Below are 25,923 nucleotides of genomic sequence, written 5' to 3' on the forward strand. Positions count from 1 at the left end.
GGCGCTGCACACACGTGGTGCACAGACATTCTTGCTGGCAAAACACTCATACACATAAATTAAACGTCTTTTTTTTTTTTTTTTTAAAAAAAGGTGTTGATTTTCTCCTTAACGAATTACAACAATCTGCAACATACTGTTTTATGCTGTTATAACAAAATACCCACAGTTGGGTAATTTATAAAGAACAGAGATTTATTTCCTGCAGTTCTGGAGTGCAGGAAGTCTAGGAGCTGCACTGAGCAGAGGCGTTCTTCACGGAAGAAGGTGGAAAGACAGGGCATGCATGTGTGTATGAGAGAGGAAGGCGGTCGCACCGATCTTTCACCGGAGCGCACCCTCCAGATAACCAAGCCACTTCCATGCTAACAGCCTGGACACATACTCCAGGACAGCGCCCAGTGACCCAAGTACTTAGGTAAGGGTAAGGTTCCACTTCAGCGTTATTGCAATGGGATGACATCTCCATGGTGACACAATCTAACCATAGCATTGCTTTTTTTTTTTTTTTTTTCCCCTTTGCCAAAATTAGCCCTAAAGTTTGGGGTTATCTCTTTTGAGGTTTATCAGTTGTGCAGTCGTGGTCTTGGAGAGTGATTTCAGGGGTTGTTTAAACTCTAGAGACTTCCTCAATACTAAGGAGTAGAACAGGCTTCTGATGCTTTTTCCAACTCAAATCCGGCGTCCCCAGCTGCCCCACTGGGCCTTCCCTGAGTTTGGTGGCATCACACTCACTTCCTCTTTTTTTTTTTTTTTAAAAAAAAAAAAAAAAACTTCCTACTGAGCAGCTGTCTTCAGTGGGCTTTCTCCAAGCACCAGAGGGAAAGGAATGACTGACTCACTCTTTCTCGTAGGCAATCTGAATACATAGATCATCATTTTGAATACGAAACCTATTAGACTTCAAGGAATCCACCCAAAAAAAGACACATGAAAGGACGGTCTCAGCAGCACCGTTCGTAACACCGTACAATGGAGAAAGGACTAGATGTCCAGGAACTGTGGACCTGGGTCAGTGTCAACAGGGTGGCACAGCAACATGGTGGAATGCTATGCAGCCAACAAACGGTGCAACTGGCTTGTGTTACTAAGACAAAGGTACTGCAAAACAGTATGTGTCCTCTGGGCCCACTTGTATAATATATGCATTTATGCATGGGATGATGTAATAGAATTATAAACTAACAGCACAAAAACCTGGACACTCACTGCTCTCCGGGCTCATTTCTATTGGAGCAATTGTAGGCACAACACAATACAGGTGATGGCCTTTTTCTTTATTCATACTTTCGCAAACATTTCTAAATTGATTCACATTTGTTTTTTTACTCAAAGAATAAGCAGATACCTTCATTTGCAAAAGAGTGAACCCAACCTGTACAGCAGAGGGATTTACTGACTGTCTTGTTCTCAGAGCCCCTGGCCTCTTCTATTTAATACGTTGGTGACAAGGGCTTAATTCTGCTTTATGCAAATGGAAACACCAGGTTCCTATATTGATGTAGGACTTGATAAACAGTCTAGGATGTTCTGTCAGTGGCCATGGTGGAGCTAGTGATTCATCGTCCTCCCTTCCCTGGAACCAGGGAGTTAGTTGTTAGTCACTGTGGTTCTCACCTCTCTCCTAAACAGTCTCATTATACGACCCAGGCTCACTAGGACTTGCTATGCAGTCCAGGCCATGCTGGAATTTGGGATGCCTGTATCCCAGAGTCCTAGTGCTGAGATCACACCTAGCTTTAGGCTGTCTTCCCTCCCTTCCTTCTTCCTTTTTATTCTATTTTCCTTCCTTCCTTCCTTCCTTTTTTCTTCCTTCCCAGATGAATCTCAATTACATACCAGGATTGACTTTAATTTGCAGTTACATTTTTGATTCCAAGCATTAGTTATGCAGAACATACTTTTTCCCCTAATTAAAAAAATACAAGCAAACTCTGTAATTTTCCTCGTGCCTCATTGGTTCTACCCAACCCATGCCAAATCCCTATAATTTCAAACTCACTAAGCATCATTATCTGTGAGCAAAGTATCATTTCCCCAGAGGTTTTTAACCCAGCCCGAGCAACACGGGATGTGATCTGGGGTAACTCAATAAAGTAGTCACTCCTTCAATGACACTGGGAGCACCCATAATGCCAACCTGTTCAACATGGTGACATAAAACTGCCACGGACCTTGCAGATGCACAGTGAACCCATGAGCAGTATGTGTCCAAGCAAGGAACACAGTGTGTCAGGTCCACCAGACCTACTGGGTGTACGCTCTCTGTGGACGATCATCTTCCGGGAGCGACTGCCAGAACATGGTGGAATGGGAACGTAGACACTGCCCCTGGGGACACTAAGTGCCACAGTATCTATAGTTCGGGTTTTAATAATAATCGTAATAAAAAAGACTAGACCAAATGTTCAAAAGGGAAGAACTAGAGTGTAGGCATGAATCTGCAACTTGCAACAGCAGGATGAGGATTTTGCAACACGGAGATGTTTTCCGCAAGCCCAAGATGATCATGTCTTCTGAGCACATACTCTGAGGCTAGAGAAGGGACGAGGCGGGGAGACGCCGAAAGGGGAATTTGCACCGTAAGCAGATGTGCAGCACGGGTATTCTCATTTTCAGGCAGGCAATCACTGAGATTCAGGGATGAATCACTGAGATGCGAAACTTGGTGCAACACAAAGGCCCTGCTCCTCTCCGGGAAGCTGCTGAGTCCCCGGGCGGGGCTGCTTCAGACAGGACTTTCATAGCAGATGCTACCAGGACTGCACAGGCCCCACAGCCGCTGTGCTCCTGCACTGCCAATTTTCTGTGGCAAGCGCATGAGGTCTCTGCACAGAACAACCATGAAACACCGCAGAATCAATAGCCTAAGAAAGCTCTCAGCCAGGGTAGTCAGGAGTAGGCTCCCTCTCCTGGCCTCACTTCCCGTTCCTCTATTTGAGCTTTCTGTGCCTACCCACTAGACAACAAAGGTGCCAGGACTCCCCAGGTACTGAATTCTCAGATGCTCATATTTGTTTTCATAAAATGAGAGAATTTTCACAATACATTTGCAATCCTTCTTTGCATCTTAAATCATCCCTGGATTACTTATAATTCCCCACACAGTGTAAGCACTGGGTAACTTGTTCTTATACTGTATCATTTCAGAAATAATGGCAAGAAGGTTGACAAAGCTGATATAGGCTCAGCACAGATAAAATCATTCCCCTTGATATTTCTCAGTTATGTTTGATCAAAATCATAGATGTGAAATGCACAGCTATGAGGGCTCACTATACCAGTTTTTCTTTACCCATCTTCCCATTGCCACTTGGCATAGTTTGGTTCACAAGCCTATTGGCTATGGATAGTGGTGTAGCAAACACAGGAGAACACACATCTCTTGGACATACTGAGGTCATTTCTTTTGGATGTACACCCAAGAGTAGGAAAGTTATTTACAGGGAAAACCATATAACAATGATGGAAGAAAAGAAATACAAATAAGTGAAAAGCTAGCCCATGTTTGTCAATTGCAAAATTTATATTGTTAAAATATCCATACCACCCAAAGGAATCTACCAATTCAAGGCAATCTGTATTAAAATTCCAATGGGATCCTTCATAATAATTGAGAAAAACCAATCCTAAAATTTATTTGAAAACACTGAATGTACTGAATAACCAAAGCAATTTTGAGCAAGAAGAACAAAGCTAAAATCACCAGACAAACCAACTTCAGAGTATTCTACAAAGCTACAGAAATCAGAATAGTATGGCAGTGGCATAAAAATAGTCACACAGGCCAATGGAACAGAATAGAGGGAACAGAAATAAACCCACACTTACAGAAAGCGGATTTTTGACTAGTATACTGACAGACCTTCAGAGTCTCTTTATTGGATGATGCTGAGAAAATTGGATGTCTACATGGTCAAGAGTGAAACTAGATCCCTAGCTCCAACTATATGTAAAAATGATCTCAAATAGATTAAAGACTTAAATTTAAGAACCAAAACTATAAAACTATTAGATGATAGCATAGAGAACATCACATTTTTCAGGCCACACATATTTTTGGACAAGATCTCAAAAACATAGACAACAAAGGCAAAAAAAAAAAGAAAAAAGAAATATAAAATAGGATTACACATCAAACTAAAAGTCTTCACAGCAAAAGAAACAAGGAGAGAAAACATTTGAATTTTAAATATGGTAAGGGGTTAATAGACAGACTATATAAAAACTCAAATTAACTCAGCAGCTAGAAAAACATTATTATTTTTTTTTTAGAAATGAACAAGGGACCCAAATAGATATGCCTCTAAACTACAATATACAAATGGTCAATGGGCATATAAGAACAATGTTTAACATCATAATCATCAGGGAAATGAGGATCAAAATTGTCCAATCAGAATGGCCACTAGAAAGAAAACAACAAGGGCAGCTATGCTGGGCCTGAAGACTACTCCAGCTCTTATTGATCACCTGCAGACATACAGCTTAGTATAGCCATCTGGAAAACAATATGGAAGTTTCTAGAATCTCAGGCCAGATTCCCGAATCAATAGCACACTTCCTAAGTAGTTCACCTCTCCCAGCCAGCAAACACTGGGGTTTTCATTTCAAAATAGGCACTTGGATTCAACTTCAGTCCTGTTGAGTTTAACACAGGCCCACCACAACACACTGGTTCATGATCCTTGTAAGTGACAGGGTTTCCTTAATCAGAGTTTTACTATTCCCACTCAGGGCAAGAGAACTGCATAATATTCTTTTTCTTTTAAATTAAAACCTTATTGTAAATAATTTGCAAATAAGAAAAAAAAATCACACACCGAAATTAGGCAGACCCAAAGTCTACTGCATAGCGTTCTTTAATGAACGGGTAAGTTCAGTGTGATGATGGAGTATTCTCGCTCACCCTGAATGCGGAAGGACACTCTGATGCACACTACAACACTGGGCGGATCCTGAAGATATTATGCTAAGTGAAACAAGCTGGTCTGACAAGGCTAAATATCATGAGTCCACTTATAGGAAGAAACTAAAGTGGTCATAGTCATAGAAGCGGAGAGAATGGTGGTGACCAAGATGAGGGGAAATGAAGGGCAGTTTGGTGAGAATAGTTTCAGTTTTGCAAGATGAAAAGAATTTGAGAGGTGAAGGGTGGCAATGGTTGCACAATAACATGGATGTACTTAATGCCACAGAAGTGTACATTTTAAAAGGGCTGAAGTTATATATTTTATGTCACATGTGCTTAACTACAATTTAAAAACAACAGCAGAAACAGATATCATAGTAGAAGACTGTTTTTGTTGTTGTTGTGGGTTTGCTCTTGCTATGGAACAGAAGATGTCTGTTTATGAGCCCATGATGCAGAGACTTACTTTTGTGGAAATGATCATGATAACCCCGGTCCTGATGCGAGTCCCAGAGGATCCCAAGTGTGAGGTAACCCCACCCCCGCACTTTCATTGGTTCTTTTCACACAGGATGAGATCATCTCTGTGAGGGATACACTCAGATGCTGGGGACAAAATGCTTTCTTACACCTCGATGTCTTCTATGTCCTGGAGCATTAACTAGCCAGGACAGTGAAGCAAGACCTGCTGGTCACAGTCAGCAGAGTGGTGCAGGATGACCATCCCAGCTGATAATGCCAGGATTTTTCTAGTGTGACTGACATTGTGGAATCAAGATGCTGGGCTGGGATATCCCAGGAGGGCCCATCTGATGTAACAGGGATGTCAACCTGGACAAGCTCAAACACCAAGTCTCTCTCTCCTTGTGTCTATGGAGAACAGCGGGAAGCCCATTTTATTCTGATTTATAGTATTTCACTTCAGCGGAGAAAATTTTGCGGCCAGATGACTTTTGTCTGAATCAAGCTGAAACATACTTGAGAAAGATTCTTGGAGTTGAGGCTGAGCTTTGGGATCTGTTTTTAATGCTCAGCTTAATCTAACTATCAAAACACCAAGAGTGGATAGTCAGAAATAGGTGTCAGCTGCCGCAGGACTCCGACTTCTGTTCTTAGCATCACTATGCACAACAGCCAAGAGGTGGAAGCAAGTCCAGAATCCACAGATGGAAGAACATGTAAATAAAATATGGTATGTGCATACAAAGTTCTAACAAGCTACCAGAGGCTCTAGCCTTCCTCCATTGTGTGGTCCTAAGGTCATGGTGGCTTGCTGTATATCTACACAGCAGGCTCATTCATGTTTTTCTGTTTGTTTGTTTGTTTGTTTTAAAATATTTATTTATTTATTTATTTATTATGTATACAATATTCTGTCTGTGTGTATGTCTGCAGGCCAGAAGAGGGCACCAGACCTCATTACAGATGGTTGTGAGCCACCATGTAGTTGCTGGGAATTGAACTCAGGACCTTTGGAAGAGCAGGCAATGCTCTTAACCACTGAGCCATCTCTCCAGCCCCCTGTTTGTTTGTTTTTGATTTGTTTTCTTGAGACAAGGTTTCTCTGTGGCTTTGGAGCATGTCCTACAACTAGCTCTTGTAGACCAGGCTGGCCTCAAACTCACAGAGATCCACCTGCCTCTGCCTCCCAAGTGCTGGGATTAAAGGCGTGCGCCACCACCGCCCAGCTTCATTCATGTTTTTTGTTTGTTTGTTTAGTTTCTAGTTGTATTGGTTATTTTTTATTATCACTGTGATAAAAAATGCCTGGAAAAACACATTGTGGAAGGAAGGACCGATTTTGGCTCATAGTTCCAGAGGGGTCAGTCTGCTGGATTGGGAAAGGCATGGCAGACATAGAAGTTCACAACAAAACAAAGCAGGAAGCAGGCATGGAGTGGTGAGGGGGTGGGTACTGGCCTTTCTTCCCTTACCCCTTGTCTGCTTGTATTCTACCTGTGCTTCCAGCTCTTGAGATGGTGAAGTGAGTGATTCTCTCTAGGTTAATCCTCTGGAAATGCCCTCAGAGACAGGTGTGCTCTGATATCCTAATGATTCTAAGCCAGCCACTTTGACCCTGAAGATGACCCATCACATGGGTGACAGTGGAGCCGGAACCTCAGCCCTTGCACAGGCTGGGAAGCTTGCTAACATTGAATAATCATGCCACCAGCTCTTGGACTCACTTACTCACAACAATCAGCTATTCTTTTTTTTTTTTTTTTTTTGTTCTTTGATGAGACATGAGTAGGATTTCTGGTTTTAGAATCCTATATTTTTACTCTTTTTTTTAAATTTATTTATTTATTAAGGATTTCTGCATCCTCCCCGCAACCGCTTCCCATTTCCCTCCCCCTCCCCCGATCAAGTCCCCCTCCCTCATCTGCTTGAAGAGCAATCAGGGTTCCCTGACCTGTGGGAAGCCCAAGGACCGCCCACCTCTATCCAGGTCTCCTAAGGTGAGCATCCAAACTGCCTAGGCTCCCCCAAAGCCAGTACGTGCAGTAGGATCAAAAACCCACTGCCATTGTTCTTGAGTCCTCAGTATTCCTCATTGTCCGCTATGTTCAGATAGTCCGGATTTATCCCATGCTTTTTCAGACCTAGAAAGAGGAACATGGGATGTACTCACTCATATTTGGTTTCTAGCCATAAATAAAGGACATTGAGCTTATAATTCATGTTCCTAGAGAAGCTAAATAAGAAGGTGAATCCAAAAGCAAAACACATAGGCATCCTCATGAATATTAACCTTCATCAGGCGATGAAAGAAGACAGAGACAGAGACCCACATTGGAGCACCGGACAGAAATCTCAAGGTCCAAATCAGGAGCAGAAGGAGACGGAGCACGAGCAAGGAACTCAGGACCACGAGGGGTGCACCCACACACTGAGACAACGGGGATGTTCTATCCGGAACTCACCAAGGCCAGCTGGCCTAGGTCTGAAAAAGCATGGGATAAATCCGGACTATCTGAACAATCAGCTATTCTAAGAGTCACGACGTTTATTCCTCGACTTCACACACAAACACCATTTAAAATCAGCACCAAGTATACAAACTTAGTGAAAATTTAGACTGGACATTGATGGAAGTGCTGTCTATAACACATGACATCTCAGTAGGAAATTAAACATTCAATCAGCTAAACAAATGCAACAGCGTCATTTGGAGACAAAGGACTCATGACACATGAATGCTATGGGAGACCCTGCATGGATCTAGGAAGATGGGAAAAGAAGTTACTTAAGGACAGCTGGAGCCATCAACAAACCCAGATGATGGGCTAGAGAAGACTTTGATCAATGCTTATTTTCTCAGTTTTCATCATGGGCTGTGATGAAATAACAGGGTTTATAGCCAGATGTGCTGGCATACACCTGCACTCCCAGAAATCTAGAAGCAGAGACAGGAGGATTTTGAGTTCAAGGCCACCTTAGGCTTACAGTAACACCGTGCCTCAAAATAATGAATGAATGAATGAATGAATCAATCAATCAATCAATAAAAGGCATTGTTCTCAGGATTCAGAGCTACATAGTTGGGGTTCTTTTAGTATATTCTCAAAGTGGCTCAGAAAATATGCTACTGTGTGCATGTAGCTCCTTATAAAAAGAGGAAATCACAAAGACACATACGCACACACACAGACAGACAGATACACACACATCCCAACACCATTGCATTCTCGTGTATTTATGAAGACAGCATGACAGAGCAAGTAGGGACAAGTGTAAGCAATTAGAGAGCTGGAACTAGGGCAACAAATGGATTTACAGGAATTGTCATGCTATGACAGTAACTTTTATGAAATTTAAAACTCTATCAGTAAAAACCACTCCTCTCTCAGGAAATGGAAACTACTCCCAACAGCATGTACAGGAATGACAGCAAGCAGCTGGGAACCATTTTCTTGGTTTTTAGTGTCTCCAAAACTCACTTTACACATTCTTTTTGTTTGTTTGTTTGTTTTCGTTTTTACAAGACAGGGTTTCTCTGTGTAGCCCTGCCTGTCCTGGAACTCACTTGCAGACCAGGCTGGCCTCAAACTCACAGAGATCCACCTGCCTCTGCCTTGCGAGTGCTGGGATTAAAGGCCTGTCCATCAAGGTCCAGCTACTTTGCTCTTTCTTCTGGAACGTTCTGTCAGTTCTGTTCCTTGCCCTTAAAATCTGTAATAATGTACACTTGGAACAGCAGAAGTGAGGCCAGCTGCTCGGGGAGACACACCCATTCCTGCTCAGACTGGCAGTTCTGGGGCATGGGGACCAGTGCCAGTGGTCACCAGACAGGACTTCTTGTTCTAGGGAGAGGTTAACCTCTAGGTTCCTGATGAGTCTGCAACCCATAGCCATGGTTTGAAGTCTTCTCTGTTCCTGTGGTGCCCCTGAGGCAAGAATGTAACTATCTTATGCCTTAGTTTGCTTACTTGTAAGAGGTATACTGGACAATGGTGGTTGGGTGGGAAACTGAAGAGAGCTAGTATAAGGAATATATCCAGCACGTTGTGGGCTAGGGCCCCAGCCAAAGTCAGCGCATGACACTGGTGAGGACAGCCACTGAGTGTGTGAGAACATTAGCACACAGGAGTATATGTGAATGCACATCCCCACACACTCCCATGCATATACACTACACACACACACACACGTATGCACATATACCACAATACAATTTACATATATACACAATGACATATTTACACACATATAGACACATACACATATGCACATATACCACAATACAATTTACATATATACACAATAACATATTTACACACATTTACACACATATAGACACATACACACTCACACATATGCGTATATAAAGACATACACACATGTACTACATTTACACACATATGCATTCACATACACACACATATACACACATATATGCAGTTGTTGTTGTGTTTGTGACAGCTGGTCTAAAATTCACTGTATAGCCAAAGAGGATGACCTTGAACTTCTGATACTCCCACCTCCCAAATGCTCAGATTACCTGTACCCTGCATGAACATCTGTCTTTATTGAACTTACCCAGAGGGTATGGCTATAAATGGTTCCAGAAAGGTGTGACTTTCCATTTCACCACATTGTTAACTTAGGTGTCACTTGAGAAAAACATGAATTTTATTTGGTGGGATTAGAGAGGTGAGACTGAGAGCGTAAAGTGTTTGCCGAGTGGGCATGAGCTGCCCGAGTTTAGATCCCTAATACTCATCTAAAAAGCCTGGTGTGAAGGCGTGTACTTGGACACCCAGTGATGGGGAACTGGGGGAAGACAAAGGGGACAGGGTAAGGATGCGGGCTCACTGGCCAGTGGTCTAGTTAGTAGGTTCAATTAGACACTGTTGCAAAACAAAGATAGAGCCAGGCATGGTGGTATACTCCTTTAATCCCAACATTTCAGGGGCAGAAGCAGGAGGATTTCTGGGAATCTGAGGCCAGTTTGGTCAACATAGTGAGTTCTAGAACAGTCAAGACTACACTACATAGTGAGACACTATCTTAAAACAAAAAAGTTGAGCCATGCATAGTGGTGCATATCTTTAATCCCAGCACTCTGGAAGCAGAGGCAGGTGGATCTCTGTGAGTTTGAGGCTAGCCTGGTCTACAAAGTGAGTTCCAGGACAGCCAGGGCTGTTACACAGAGAAACCTTGTCTCGAAAACAAACCAAACCAAAAAACAAAAGCAACAACATTGATAACATTGAAAAACAACAGAGGAAGGCAACACTGGATGCCAACTCTGGCCTCCACACATACACACACACACACACACACACACACACACAAATAAGAATAAAGATAGAAACACTGAAACTCAGTACCGCATAGAGACTGCGGAACTGGAACTTTTCTGTGTTTGAGTTTGTAGGCTGGGAGACATGGCAAGGGACATCCAGGCTAGGACCTCATTAAGCCAGAAACCAAGTCGTTCTGGGGACAGGTGCACCTGTTTATCTCCTTTGGTAGACCGACACCGAAACCTGGAGGACAGGCATGTTGCATCCTGCCTGTAATTCCCATCACTTGTCCCTAAGTCAGCTCTTTTCAGATAGAATAGTAGGGATGCAACCATTCAGAAACTTCTGAATGGAAGGGGGTCCTCCAGCTCCTGCTGACTGTAATTACCACCACTCCAGTCCGATTTTGAGGAATATTGTAAATTCAAACTAGAGGCTGAACAAGTAAATGAAGGCGTCTCTGAGTGGCCTGACATTTCCTCAGCCCTCTTGAAACTTCCTGCTTTTTGTGATGAGTCTTTCTTTCCAACATTCAATTTACCCAAGGATTAGCATGACTCACCTTGCTTTGTTATTCAAACCTTTTATAAAGTTCGTTCTTCTGGAGGAGAACAGGACGGCTCTTGGCCTGCCCGCACCAAGCCTTGAAGTCATGGCCTTGCAGCTGTGATGGGTGGAGACAGGATTGCCACTGTCCCGACTTTGGAGACTTCTCAGGAAGTCAATGCCATAGGCACAGGAAGGTAAAAAGTACACTCTGAACTGGGCATGACACTTGACTCTCACATCAACGAAACTGCTAGAAGCTGGAGTTCATCCTGGGCTACACAGCGATTTCAAGAGAAGTTTGGGCTATCTAGGCAGACCCCGTCTCAGAAACAAAACAAAACAACCAACCACAACTGCCGAGGGCTGGGGATGGATCTCAGTGAAGAGTGCTTGCCCAACAGGCACAAAGTGACTTCATCCCCAGCACTGCACAAATCAGGTGTGGTGGCCCAGGCTTGTAATCTTGGCACTCAGGAAGCAGAGGCAGGAAGTCATAAATTCAAGGTCATCCTCGATATGCAGGGAGTTTAAAGTCAGCCTGCACCAAATGAGGCCCGTCTCCACAACAACAATATCATCATTATTATAATGGTCTGTCCTGTCCCTTTAAGAGATAAGCCCCCACCCCTGTCTGCTGAGGCAGGCAGATCTTCCTTCCTGCCTGCCACCCTGCAGCCTAAGTCCCTTCTTTTCTGTCTCTCACACCAGCCGTGCCTAGGACCTGCTGGCCCTCATGACCTGCAGGCTACTTGGGGGCTCCCATGGCTCCTGTGGTCTCAGGACCTGCTGCAAGCTGCCCACCGATGCTGGGGGACCTGTTGTGTGGTCTCATGGCCCTCTGCCCACTGCTGCCATTCAGAGACCTGCAGCATTTCTGCTGCTGTGCCCCTCAGGGATCCACAGCATTTTATTTAAACCATAAAAATTATTAACAACAAAACACCTCTTGAAGCAACAGAGATAAAGTAGTTTTAAGATAGGCATGTTCTAAAACCTATTAGTAAATAGTAGACCATGGCCAGACATGGTTGTTTTCATCTATGACCATGGGGCTGTACTCGGGAGGCTGAGGCAGGAGGCTCTCTGGGGCAGGGTGTGGAGAAGAAGAGGAGGAGGAGACAGAGGAGGGAAGAAGGCAGGAGGGAGGGAAGGAGGCAGGAAAGATATCCAGTTAACTAGCTCCAGCTGACAACAGCTGCCCCTTACTGTGAGGTCATCTGTACAGCAGGTGCAATCCACCATCTCACTCAATTCACTTGTCCTCCTAAGCACCATGGAGCAGAGACTGTGGTTCATCCCACCTTATACATGGAGAAAGGGAGGCTCAGAGACCATGAGGAGCCGTGCAGCAGGGAACAGAGGACTGACCAGGCCAGGGCCTTCCCAGGAAGCAGGCTGCACACAGCTCTGAGATGCTAAAGTAACCTTAGACTCTGACTTCCGAAAAGTGGGGCTGGGAAAGGAGGGAAAATCCCCACAGGTCTCAGACCTGGAGGCTGTGCAAGCCCACACCACCCTCTTCCTCTCCAGCTCAGCCTCTCTGCATCTGCACCTCCTCCCTGGCTGGTGGGCATTTCGTGGGCATTTCCTTCCCTCTGGTGATAAGACACGGGGCCAGGAGCTCTGCCTGGGGTAGAGGGCCTGTCTGGAAGCCAGAGAAGTCAGGAAGTTTATTTCTCTGCTGAGAGCCTAGTGCAGTTCCTGGGAACAGCCTCGAGAGTCCTGACAGCTCCTTCCCCAGGAAGCTGTCAGTCATAGCAGCACCAGTGTCATTTGCCAGAGGTCATTTTCGGGTGGCCAATGGGACTGTGTGCATCTGGCCTTAGATAGGCTTCTCCTGTTGTCCATGGTGAAGACCACTTGAACATTTAAATAAAAATATATTACATGCCAAAAAAAAAACCCCAGGAAACTCACACACAAGTCTAGATTTCTAGCTTCTGAGTCGTTGTGTTACTGTCTTCTTTATTTTTGTAGTAGTATTTTTACATTTTAATTAATTTTTAAACACACCGGAGAGCCATGCAATACTGCCTGCCCGGAATGCAATTCTGGACCATAAGCCTGCGCATTGCTTTGCAACTAGATGGGTGATAGTAGACCTTTGACCTCATCTTCATTGCTTATTGAAGTCCCTGTGTTATCTTCAAAGCAGTCATTTCTGCAGTATTATGTGTCCTGAATTACCAACATGGTAAGACAGGATTTAGCTCCTGCAAGAAGCCAGAGCCGGAGGGAGAGCATAAGCTTGTCACGCAGCGCATGTGACCACTCCCGACTGGCTGAGTGACACCCTTACTCTCTGGTCTTTTGGCAGATCAAAGGCCCTGGCATGTGTTTGTTTTTGTTGTTGTTGTTACTGTGTGTGTGAGTGTGTGTGCAGCTGTATATAAATAGACCTGACTTTCAGGTCTTTACTTTTGAGGGATGCACTTTGATGACTGTCAGCAATGACTCCATCCTCTCTCCTGCAGCTTCTCTTCCACTCCACATGTTGTGCTCCATGAATTCATTTTTTTGAAAAAGTATTGGCCCATTGCCTTGGAATGTAGCTAAGGTGGCAGAGTGCTTGGCTTTGATCATACAGAAGAGTCCTGGGTTTGATCCCCAATACCACATAAAGTGGGCGATGTGGACATGTCTGAAATCCCAGCACTCAGGAGGTAGAGGCAGAAAGATTGGAAGTTCAATGTCATCCTCAGCTACAAAGAGTTTGAGGCTAGTCTTTTCAGGAGGAGGGCTCAACGTACCTAAACACATGGTCTGTGAATGAGATGTACCCCAGCCCTGGGGAGAGAGAGAGAGAGAGAGAGAGAGAGAGAGAGAGAGAGTTTTCAATATTCCTCCTTTGTTACCCTCCAAGTGTCTGTAAAGACCAGCTGGTGGGAAACTGGGGCAAAGGGGACATCTCTGGCAACTTCTGCCAGGCACATGAAGAACCATGTGCAGAGAGGCTGTCGGGCTAGTTTCAAATGGCTGGTGTCCTCTGAGGAAATTCGGAAAGATAGTTATACTTCAGCTTTCAGGGGTGACTTTCATAAACGAGACACTCTGTGTCTGTCTTCTCAAAGTCTTCCTCAATTCTTAACTGCACTAAGAAGGGAATCTCAGCCTCCCACCCAGCTGCAAAACTGGCCCCGTCTGCTCTCATTTCCTGCTGCCCTGACTCCTGGTTCTATGCAGAGCCTCCCATGCTGTCCCAGGCCCCAGAGTCAGCAGCTTCATTGCATCTTTATCCTCCACACAGTTCAACCTACCCTTCACCTCCCCAAGAAGGCTTCCCAGCCCCTACACAGGGAGTCCTACACTCCCTCCCGTTCCCCAAGCCCAGGTTTCTCTAACTGTTATGAACTTCCCAGGTACTGTACACTCAGAGTCCAGGACTGGCCCTGCCATCGTGGGTGCTGGTTCCCTTCCAGGTGGATGCCTGAATCCTGCATGTAAACTATGCCCATACACACTGCACATTCTTCACTCAGCCAGCCAGTTGACTGAAAACTTGGGCTTATAGACCACACATTAGCCAAGCTATGCAACATCAAGCCAGTAAGAACAGCTCTGCCCTGGATAAGCAGAAGACTAGAAGGTGCTAAATGGACGAGTATACTTTCCTTTCTTTTCCTTTCTTTCCTTTCCTTTCCTTTCCTTTCCTTTCCTTTCCTTTCCTTTCCTTTCCTTTCCTTCCAGAAGGCCCAATGCAGGCCCAGCTAGAGAAACCTCAAGCAAGGATTATCTCCGTCTTTACACTGTGCGTCCGCACCTCTCAACCCTAGCACTACTAAAATGTAAGGTTGGTTAATGAACCTGTGTTTTGTAGGAAGTTTGGCAGCACTTCTGGCCTCTGGCCACTAGAGGCCAGTAGCTCCTCCACGCAAGCTGTGGCTGCCAAAACTATTGAGCTGAACAAGCTACCATCAGTGACCTGCACCTTCAGGACTGAGATAAGCCATGGCTCTGGAAAGCAAGAATGAGAATTTCCCCCACGTAACTGATACACAGAGAAAGCAATCACAGATGACCCATGCCGCTACAGCACAGGTCTGAAGCGAGACAGAAACCAACACGTTCACACGGCAAATATAACTAAATGGCCCCCTCTCCTGCCACAGATGTGTTTGCAGCGGCGTGTCAGAGAGCAGTGATAACACCGTGGCTTCCGCAGCCATAGACTGATATCTTCAGAGCACACATTGAAACCAATTCATTTTACAACCCAGGCAGGAAGGTGACGCACACCATTTTCCAAAGCGGCGTCCATCTGTCTCTCTCTCTCATTGCCCTCCTTCTTTCCTGGTCCTGAATCTGTGGGCTCAAGTAAAGTCCTGCTAGTTCGCCCTCACCTCTAAATTAAATCTCAAGGGTGTCTGCTGCCATACCTATCTTAGCCTTGCTATTTAGTTTTTGAGACTGGGTCTGCGTTATCCAGGTTGCTTTTGTACCCGGATGTTCAAGCGATCCTTTTGCTAGGATAAGATATTTGTTACCAGGCAGTTCAAGGTTTTTGTTTTGTTTAAAAACAATGGCAAAGTCCCATGAAGCTTACGTGGAGACCAGCAGGCAACATCCAGCTTCAGACACTGCGGGCCACAGTGTGCTGGAAACGGTCCTACGATTCCACGCTACACATGCGCTCACCGCTTTTGACAAACACAGCGCCTGTTATCTCATAAGTTCATGGCATTTCTGGAAAGGCATACCCTGGGGGCTGATCTGGGGTCTAAAGTCTTTGAGGTCACTGGGGAGAGGCCTGTCTGTACACCAAAAAAGTGTCTTCTCCAGAGAAGGCCACCGTCCCTGTGACTGCTCCATCTGGAATTTCCAGAATGATCAATCCAGAAATACTGCAAATCCAGTTAGATCACTTGAGCCATGTGGGGTGGAAGTACTAGGGTCCCAGGGTCGCTGGGGTCAAAGCTTGGGTCTTGGAGACCCTAATGAGCTAGGCTTAGCCACTGTCCTCAATAGGGGGACTAAAGAGAAAATGAAGCAAGATTAATTCATGGTGGCCAAAAACATTGGAAAGAAGCAAAAATAAAGGAGGTCAGTGATCATGCACACTACCTAGCACCAGGTTTATGCTCAAGCAGAGGGTAAGGGTTTGTGAGACTACACCATCCTGGTCAAGGTGCAATTGTTCCCATCCCTGAAACACACTGTCTCAGCTCCAGCAGAACTGTGTGAAAATTTCCCTGCTGGTTAGCATCAGGTATCATTCTTGTCTTTCTCCTAGCATAAGACTCCTTGCGTGATATGAATTTCTTGGGGTTCGTTAACTCAACAGTTTAATAGCTAAAGGGAAGGGCCCATGCGTCTCCCCTTAGGCTGCCTTTTCTCTTGCCAGGATGGTTACATACATGGGGCAGAGCCAGGCTAGGCCGACCCCCATGCTTTACAAAAACTGGCTCTAGGCTGTTTTCCCACCTGTAAAAGGAGCTGTTTAGGCCAGAAAAACATTAAATCTCTGCTGCGCAGTGTCGCAGTCACTAGCTATGTATGGCTGCTGAGCACTTAAGACATAAGTGATGCAAACCGAGACATGCTTGAATGTAGAATGCAAGATGGATTTTTTTTTAAAAATGTATTTTGGATATATTTCAGAATGGCATGCTGTCCCTGGTAAAATATACTATTGTCAATTAAAAATATAGTACAAAAATGAAAAATTCTTATTAATAATTTTCATTTTCACCAGATATTGTAGATACACAGGGCCAAATAAAGTTTGCTTTTTGAGATTAACTTTACTTATGTGTTTTTTTTTAAAGATTTTATTTATTTATTTATTTATTATGTATACAGCATTCTTCCTCTATGTATGCCCGCATGCCAGAAGAGGACGCCAGATCTCATTACAGATGGTTGTGAGCCACCATGTGGTTGCTGGGAATTGAACTCAGGACCTCTGGAAGAGCAGCCAGTGCTCTTAACCTCTGAGCCATCTCTCCAGCCCCCTTATGTGTTTTTTTTAAAAACAAACACAACAAAAACAAACATTTTTCACGTGACTCTAGAAAATCTTAAATTATATCTGTAGCGTGCATATGTTCGCATGAGACAATGATATGCTACACCCTTTCTATCAGCTGCTATCTGTGAAAAAAATGGATTTCTGGGAAGCAGAAGCCAAATACCAAAGCTTTGTAACATCACAAATGAACTGTTACTCTGACTAAATTTCTAATCACTATTGTTTCCACCGCAAGGTATTTTGGTGTGTTTGGTGAGAGACCATAGGAGTGAGCTTCCTGAACACTGGTAGATGACGCCATCTAGTCACATTCTAGGGGACATACAGAAAGGCCAAAGGCACAGTAACACTCTTCTCTAAGGCTTTTAATCATCCACACATCCACAAAAGGATTTGCTCCATCAAATTTTGGCTAAAATGGTCTTTGGGGTCCTATCTGTCATTTTTCATTCCTCTGCCGTATCTTTCCACTGTTACTCAAGAGTGAATTGTTTTCATTTGTACGCGCGGAGAAATGAACAGCTATACAAAGACATTCTGAGAACTCAAATGCTGGGAGAGTTGCTGAGGTCCAAGCGGCAGTGAGACTGGCCCAGTTCCAGCTGGATTCCTGAAGACTGATTACCATTTCAGGTGTCCAGGAAAAGACTGGCAGTTAAGGGGACTCAGCTGAGATGAAGAGAATCCACCACCCATTTGGTAGAGCTAGATTTTAGTCAAAGCACCCCCATCCTTTACCATGCCAGAGAGCTCCCCTGTGGTGTCTATGACATGTAACTACAGGCTTTCAATTTCTAACAGGCAAGCACACCACACCACCTGGTCTAGCCTGTGCAAACCAAGCACATAGAAGGGTCTCTAAAATGGAGCCCCCACAGTGATTAGGATCCTTGAATGAAGCCAGCTTAGGGTAAGGCTGGAACTCAACGTCCTAAGCTTGCTGGGTAAGTCTAACAGTGTTCCACACTCCAGTTGTTCTCAGCTGGATGGTGATGGGTCCAGGGATGTCCAACAGGCTCAGGCACTTGTGCTGCAAAGGTGAGCAGGGTCTCTGTGATCCAAACACATTTCCTTCCTGGTTAATTAAGATCAACGTTCACCTTGTCTCTCAGGCCCAGGCAGGCAAAAGTCCCACTTAGTACAGGGGAACTCTACACACAAGTTCAGGCAGGCGAGGGTGGGCCAGGAGAGGAAGCTCAAAGGCATTCCTACACACGTGGGTGGTATGTGCTGGTCACCTGGCATCATTCTTCATGGTGCGTGTGGAGACCTTCCTCTTAGAGGCTGAGTCATAATGATAAAAGACCAGGAAATACTTCTGATGGAGCTGAAGTTGCGGACTGAAGTTTAAATTCTGGAACTATATTGGGACCACAGCTATGCCTTTCTTTATGCTATCTCCACATGTACACACGTAGGTTTGTGCACATGTGTGTGTGTGTATGTGAGTACATGCACACGTGTGTGTGTGTGTGTGTGTGTGTGCAAACTTGGAGGTCAAGGGATGGCCAGCCATGGATGCTGTTCCTTAGGTGCCTTCCCCTTTCTTTGTTTCGAGGCAGGATCTCTCATTGGCATAAAACTTTTAAAAATAGGCTAAGTTATATGGCCATGAGCTCCAGGGACCCACCTGTCTTTGCCTCCCACCTTGCCATCCCTGGAATTATAAGTGTATGGCACTACATTTACTCAGTTTTTTAATCTGACTTCTCTGGATTGAACAGACACTTGTAAGGCAAGTGCTTTATCAACCAAGCCATCTCCCAAGCTCCCCCCACTGAACGCTGTCATACACTCACCCCCCCACACACACACACTCACACACTATTTCTACTTGGATTTTATCTCCAGACAAAAGTGAAGGAAGATCCCCACTCATTCAGCCTGTGTGAGCTTTGCTACCATTGGATAAAGTAGGTCAGCCTAGCCTGGAAGGATAGCTCAGAGGCAGAGGGTGAGGACAAGGACAGGTGATACAAGAGCAAACCTTGGAGACTGACAGTCAATGGTTTGGTCTCAGAAGCATGCTGCTGCAGCAGAAGAGGTGACAGGGAGTTGAAGAAAAGGCAGATACAACCTCGTGGTCCTAGAACACGAAGGATGAGCCTGTTGACTTGATCTGAAGCAGGTAACTCAGAACCATGGATGCGTTTGGTGGTGAGCATCAACCGTGATGTCTACTCATGGAAGAGTGACATCCTAAGCAGATGGCAGATGTAGTAGAAGAAAGGTATGGGCTTGGACTTATAAAAGATATGTCAGTACTGGGTCCCTAAACTGGGTAGGGACTGTCTGGAGGAAGCTGTGAGATCTAGGATTAGGAAGGATCACGGTGACTGAGTATCTGTGTTCCTAAATGAGGTCCACCTGGAATGTCTCCAGCCTGGGAGACTTTCTTGTATAACTCTCTCATCTTATAGAAACTTGTTCATCCATTTCATCCTTCAAATCTGTTGTCGTCAGTGTTCAGATCTATTACCTAGTTACAGACACCTTTTTTACTCAGTCTAGGGCTCCATGTTTCTCCATCTCCCCATGTTTTCACAGAGGCCTAATAAAGCAGGAAGACAGCATTTGTCACGGGTGGCTAAGGAAAATTAATCATGGTGCTGTGAACAACTGGAAAACATGTGTGTCCAGCATAGGAATTATGTGGCTTCCGGGATGTGACCCTACAGGAACAGTGACCAAGGGCAGCCACAGTTATTCCAGGATGCTCAGACCATCCGGGCCTTCCCGTGTGCCTTGTGTTTTCTATCCTAAGTTGTTTTCCCAAGCCAGGACACTTGAGAAACTGTAAATCGAAGCTTGACACTGGTGTTTAGCAGTTCTGGCTTAGAGCACACACTGGATAGGGAGAGGCGTGATGAGGACAAGGTTGCTGGGTGTCTTTCAAGGATTGAGCTCTGCACGGAACCACAGAGCACTGATAGCTGGGAAGGATGATAAGCCTAATGCAGTATTCAGCAAAGAACCCAGGATCCTCATCCTCAGTGTCGGAGAAGTGTTTTACCACCGTAGAAGCGTCATTCTGAAATTCAGCTTCACTACTGCCTCCCAATCTCAGCTGTCAAGTGAACATTCTCTTCCTCAATAGAGGTTTCTCTGGAATCCCAGCGCAGGGTGCCTAGTCTCAAAGGCTCCACTTACTTCCCATCCCAGGGACTGTCCTCCTCACGACTGACAATACTGCATCTGGCGTTGGCTGAATTCAGTAGTTGTCTTTCTTTGCTACCAGACTAAAAGTTCCATGAGGTCAGGAATGGCTTTTGGTTTTTCTCCAGCTGGCCTGGGTCAGCGTTTGGTGGGATCACACGTGTTTTAAAGACCTGGCTCTAAATAAAGCATGTGGCATCATGGAAGAGCCCATGTGCCCTCGCATGTGCTGAGGGGCATATCATGTGGGCCACTGGATTCCAGTTTGCTATTAATAAATGTTCAAAGGGTGTTACTTTATCCTTGTGGATAACTCTATGCCTAACGCTGGCGTAGAATACAGATCAACAGTGCGCATCAACACGAGGAAAGGGGGGTGGGGAACCTACATAAAAGTGGCTGCCATTTACATGAACATCTAACCTAAAGAAAGCATATAATGTAAGTTCTGCCAGAAATATAGATAGTAATAAGAGGTTCAGACATCTTTGCTGGAATTTCCCAAAAGGTCTGACCCAGGCGAGTTCAAGAAACAGGGCTCACAGAGTGCTTAGCTAGCTCCCGTCTCTTCCCCGGCTGATTCCTTCCCTTAACATAAGACAGTATTACAAGTCAATTGCTGTGCCTGCTTCTCTACTGAAAATTAAAAACAAAAGCGACTGCTTTCCCAGGGCTGAAAACAAACAACTGACCAAAACCAACTTTCAGATGGACGGTGCACTGGCTCCAGCAGGACCTCTTCCGCAAAAGATTTCAAACGCGGTCTGAGCCCTCTCTGTCTCCTCCCTTTGCCTTGACTTTGAAGTCTAACTACTATGAAAGCTATGATTCCACAGGGCTCCCTGTACATCCTAAGGTGGCAATTAGGGACTAGCCAATATTTAGGCTAATTTAGGCAATGCTTTGGGATAAAGCAGGGTTTGAGATGGTGCCCTTGCAAGCATAGCCCAGTGTAAGATACAATCTAGGGTTCTGGGGTTCAGCACTAGGTCCCCAAGAGACCAAAGGACTCACCTCCTCTCATCTGTCTCATGTGAGAATTAGTTACATGGGCCTGATGGACGCTGAGTAAACTAATTGAGGCTTGAGATTACTTATGTGGACAGAGCTTAACTACGTGGACTAAGGACAGAGGTCATTTGTGTCAATACGACTTAATTCTTCTAGGATCTTGTCCAGAGTCAAGGCTACACACCAAGAAATAGCTTTTCTATTTGCCACCGGAAATCCCAACAGTTTGCTCACTTGGGAAAACAGCTTGCTTTTCAATGATTCGCTCAACAAGACTCCCCTCAAGAACCTCTGTCCACCAGCTCCAGGATGTCACCTACCAAGCTTTGCTAAAATCCAATTGCTTTCTGAAGGACTTAGGACTTGATGTCCAAACCCCATTAATACACCTTCCAGTGGTCCCTCACCTAGACACCATTATGACTGTCGTCCTGAGGGTGTCCTCATTTCAGCAATAAACTCAGCTTTTCTCTATTGACAAGGCTTTTGGGGGATTGTCTATACAGTCAACCTTTGATGCGACATCAGTCACAATCTCTCTGGAAACAGGGAGCACAGATAGGAGCAAAGACATCCTTATTAACAGTTGAGGGCTTTAGACTTACTAAACATAAGCACCTTTCCCCTCAGTAATAAAGCAATAAAATTTCTTTATTTGTTCCTCCTCTGGGGACAACGGCCATTGTTTGGAATACCTGACTGCAATCCTTTTCAAGTGTGCACATTTAACCCTCTTTCTCCTATTATTTTCAGGATGGGGGCCATGATTCAGGATTTTGCAAAATAAACTTGCATTTATTTGAGGGTATAAGTAAGCAAGACAAAAAGCCACAAAAGGGAAACTAACTTGCAAGTAAACATTAGAAATGACTATCTAATCTTAAATGCATACACACTCTCTCTATAAAATACCCTTTAAAATTTCCCTCATCAAGCCAGAAAGTTACTTTAGTCCCAACAATGCCTACATGATCCAGAAAAGTTGTCTGGTTTGAATCTTGTCTTATCCTTGCCCCACCACGAGAAACCTTTGGGTGTTTGGAAAAACACACCCGGAACTAATATTTAATCAGCCTACGGTGAGGTCCAGGAATTGTTGGTGTTTTGCTTTGGTTTTCTTTTTCTGCAGTACTTTAATGGTTCAGTCAGGCGAATACACCGGTCCCACACCATTAATTTTAAGCAAAGTCCAGCTTTCATAAAATTCCCCACACAGCTGAAAAAAACCGGAACAGCTCACCAGATCAGTCCCTCCAGGGTCCTACAGTGTGGCATCTCTGCCCCAGTCCCCAGCCAGTGAGGAAGTATTAAGTCACAAAAGCCGGGTCCTGCTGTGAGCACCAACCCTGCTCTCGGGCAAGCTCCCCTGGCCCCAGCTGGTTCAGCCAGCGGGCTTCCAAGCTCTAATCTGCAGCTTTGGGTGCCTGCAGCTCCCCAGTCAGCCACGAAGAGGAAGCAGAGCTGAGATCCCAAATCCGGCTTCCTTTTACCTTAAAGAAACTTCCTCGCTTGTCCAGACCGCGGGCGCCCATGGTCCAAGCTGACATTTCCCCCAGCGAGGCTCTACTGCGTGCCCGGGACTCCTGAAGGTACAGACATTTTCAATGGTTAGTCCAGCCTGTAGGAAATTCCTTTCTAAACCACAGAACACTCACAACAACCTTCCTGCCAAGATCTTTTTCCGTCAACAACATTGTGCCATTTATTTCCCACCAAAGCCCTTACATCTCCTTTCAGCCCGATTTCCTGCCGCAGCCAGCACTCTTCCTAGACCGTGCCCCACCTCGCTGCCCCACCCCCTCTGCCAGCAGCTGACGTAGAAGGTCCTTAGGACTCCGGGGAGCATAATGATGGCTTTGTGTGTTTGCTTGACCCCCATGCTGAAGTCCAAAAGGAACCAATATTAGTTGTCTCCATAATCTGCTCTGGAAGCTTATAGATTTCGTATGGCAGACCGCAGAAGAATGGAGTTCTCTATGTCCCAGGAAATCCTGCTGTTAGGGGGTGAGGTCAGCATTCCCTCAGTCAAGCTCCCCTCCCGGGCAAGCAAGGTCAGCATAAGGGCACTAGGGAGAAATCCCTCTGTTTTTCCCCCTTAGAAGCCAGCAGGACTGGAGGCAGCCCAGAGAGTTACTGTTTACAGAGCTCATTTGTGTAAGAGGACGCCTGTAAACAGCTCTGGTCTTCCAGGGGCTTGGGGGTTGGGCTCGCTTTTGGAACGCAGAAAAATTTAAAGAGGATAACAACAAGGTCCTGAATCATCACCCAGACTATCTCGCTTGGAATTTCCCCTCCTAGAACACAGCTCAGAAACTACTAATATCCACACATACCGTACAACGACTTCCTTCAAGGCTAAGTTAAGTGGGTACACACACCTGGTGCAATGGACCTGACTGAGACAGGTGTGCACTGAGGCGGCAAGGGAAGCCTTACTTGTCCAGTGAAACGGAACAGGTTTAAACAGAAAACACACAAAGTGCTCTCTCTCTCTCTTTCCTCTCTCCCCTTCTCTCAGTCTCCCCCGCCCCTCTCTTGTCCCTCCCCTTCTCAACCATACACCAGCATCCCTACTTGCTATAACATGCACAGGCCAGGGCACATTGCAGACGTGAACAACACAGGAAGTAGGAAGTGAAAACATCACTCAAATCGTTAAGGAATATTAAAAGTGGTTGGGCTGCAGGCATGAGGTGGGGAGGTACCAAAGCCTGGGTGACAGAGCCAGCACCAGACACTCAATGTTGAGGACGCTGTTAGCGATGGCCTAACAATGGGGAAAAGCAAAGTCTACCACAGAGCAATGCCTGGGTGTGAAAGCAAGAACTTTCACAGAGACTCCTTTGGCCCCAAACCGCCTCTCAACTCACACCACAGTGAGCTATTTGGTTGGACTCACGTGTGAAATCTTGTCTAGGAGAAACAGTCTCTCACATACCCAGCCTTCCTTCCAAAACCTCCTCAGCCTTCCTTCCAAAACCTCCTCTAGTTGAGGTGTTGCTCCAGGTCTTGGTCACTTTAAGTCTCTCCCGCATTCTGTTCCATGCGTGACCCGGCTGGGTTGAAGGCCAGTGTTCTAAAACCCTCCTGGAGAGGTGGCAAGCTTCATGGCGATCCCGCTGACTCTAGAGGTTCAGGTTCCGGCTCAGCATCTAAGCGGGAGCCTAGCTCCAGCGTTTTTTGAAGTCCATCCTTATTAGCAACGTCCATAGACTGGCGTCACTCCAGAGGGAAAACACAGCACTGTGTTCAGAACTGGAGCGGGATGGGAACCTTGGGTAGCAGCCGCTTAACTGTTTAAACCCAGAAACACAGTAACAGAGTGTACGCTTTAAACAAACCTGAGCCTTGTCATCTTTCTTTCTTCTGGACGTTTTCCTGGCAGAAGATTCCGCATAGCCTGGCAATTCAGGAATTGCTAAGGGAAAGCCAAGACTTCATTCCTTATCCAGAACAGTTTCTTTGTTCGGCTCCAGGGTTTTCCACATACAAACCTTTGCTGATGAGCTAAAAAGCACACAAGGAATTTTGCTTTTGGCCATGAAGTTGTCGGAACCCCTGAAGTCTGCTGCTGCTTCAATTAGTTGCTGACACCTGAATACACCTGTACCTCAGGCAGTCCTGATTAAACATTCAGCTGGGTCCCATGGGGCCGGCAGATTGCTGTATTTCTTTTAAAGATGAAGGTGATGTCCTTCCTTTATTGTAAAGCTTCTCCAAGACAAGAACACCTTGACAAGTGCCATAGCAGGTACATGTCACATAATGGAAGATGGGGACGGTACCACAGTTGAACCAGACTGGATAGTGCAGGTGTGTGCATAGATGCGTATACAGTTTTTAGTGCCTGGGGGTTTTAGTTTATGACCATGCAATGCAATGTTCTTCTTCCTAAGCCATAATTTTTTCAGTACTTTGGCCCAACATCCACAGCACAATCTCGAGGTGACTGTTCCCCTCCTTTCAGTTCCCGGTCCTTCCCGTAGATATCATCCAGCAGTAGGATCCCCAAACTACCCGGTTACAACCGGACAACAAAGCAAAACTGTACCGTAGCTTGAGACACAATAACGTTCCTCCAGATTTGGACAGCTAAAGACCTCGCCTGGTTCCTGTGAAGGGTAAGTCACCAGATTCTTGAAAAATGAGAGTTGTCTGTCCAGTGTTGTCTCTTCCCAGACACCACCAAGAACTAGCAAAAAGCCACTGCAACAGTTTGGAGTAGCCAGGCCTTTCCGCCAATCACTGAAAGGATGGAAGAGGAGCCCCAGGAGAGAAAGAACAAAGACAGGAAGCAGGTGCTCCTCAGTCTCCTAGAGACTCGGGGCGGCCCTCTGCCGTGGGCCTCTGTGGCTTTCCAGGTGGTTGGGTCCATGAGTGACTTCTGAGTTACTGAAGGTCTGCTCCTAAAAGTGCAAATGACACCCATGTCCTCTGGCTGGGTGCCAGCTGTCCTGGAAGCCTGCTGAGCCAGTGTGCTCTCCAAGTCCTAGGAGCTACCTGGGCAGGCACTGACATGGCCACAGGCTGGCCTCTGTGGAGTCAAATGCAGAGACAAAGGCAGAGGTTCTGGCATT

The 25,923-nt window shown here is 45.5% G+C and overlaps 1 protein-coding gene across 3 annotated transcripts in view; it reads right to left on the bottom strand.

Moving 5' to 3' along the window:
- Rin2 (Ras and Rab interactor 2) overlaps positions 1 to 25,923 on the bottom strand; it is a 177,976-nt gene that overhangs the window by 70,103 nt on the left and 81,950 nt on the right. The window contains exons 1-2 of one of the 3 annotated variants that reach the window (XM_041670355.1): positions 24,285 to 24,476; positions 22,837 to 22,929 (exon numbers count right to left, since the gene is read on the bottom strand). In XM_041670355.1, the coding sequence (XP_041526289.1) occupies positions 22,837 to 22,893 (57 nt within the window). In that variant the 5' untranslated portion in view covers positions 22,894 to 22,929; positions 24,285 to 24,476. Of the gene's footprint in view, positions 1 to 22,836; positions 22,930 to 23,071; positions 23,141 to 24,284; positions 24,477 to 25,923 lie in introns of those variants that run through there. The other 2 variants (XM_041670353.1, XM_041670354.1) reach the window with 2 other exon arrangements.

Source organism: Microtus oregoni, unplaced genomic scaffold (assembly GCF_018167655.1).
Source record: "Microtus oregoni isolate MIOR12 unplaced genomic scaffold, Mior012 000020F_ref0000438, whole genome shotgun sequence".
Lineage (NCBI taxonomy): Eukaryota > Metazoa > Chordata > Mammalia > Rodentia > Cricetidae > Microtus > Microtus oregoni.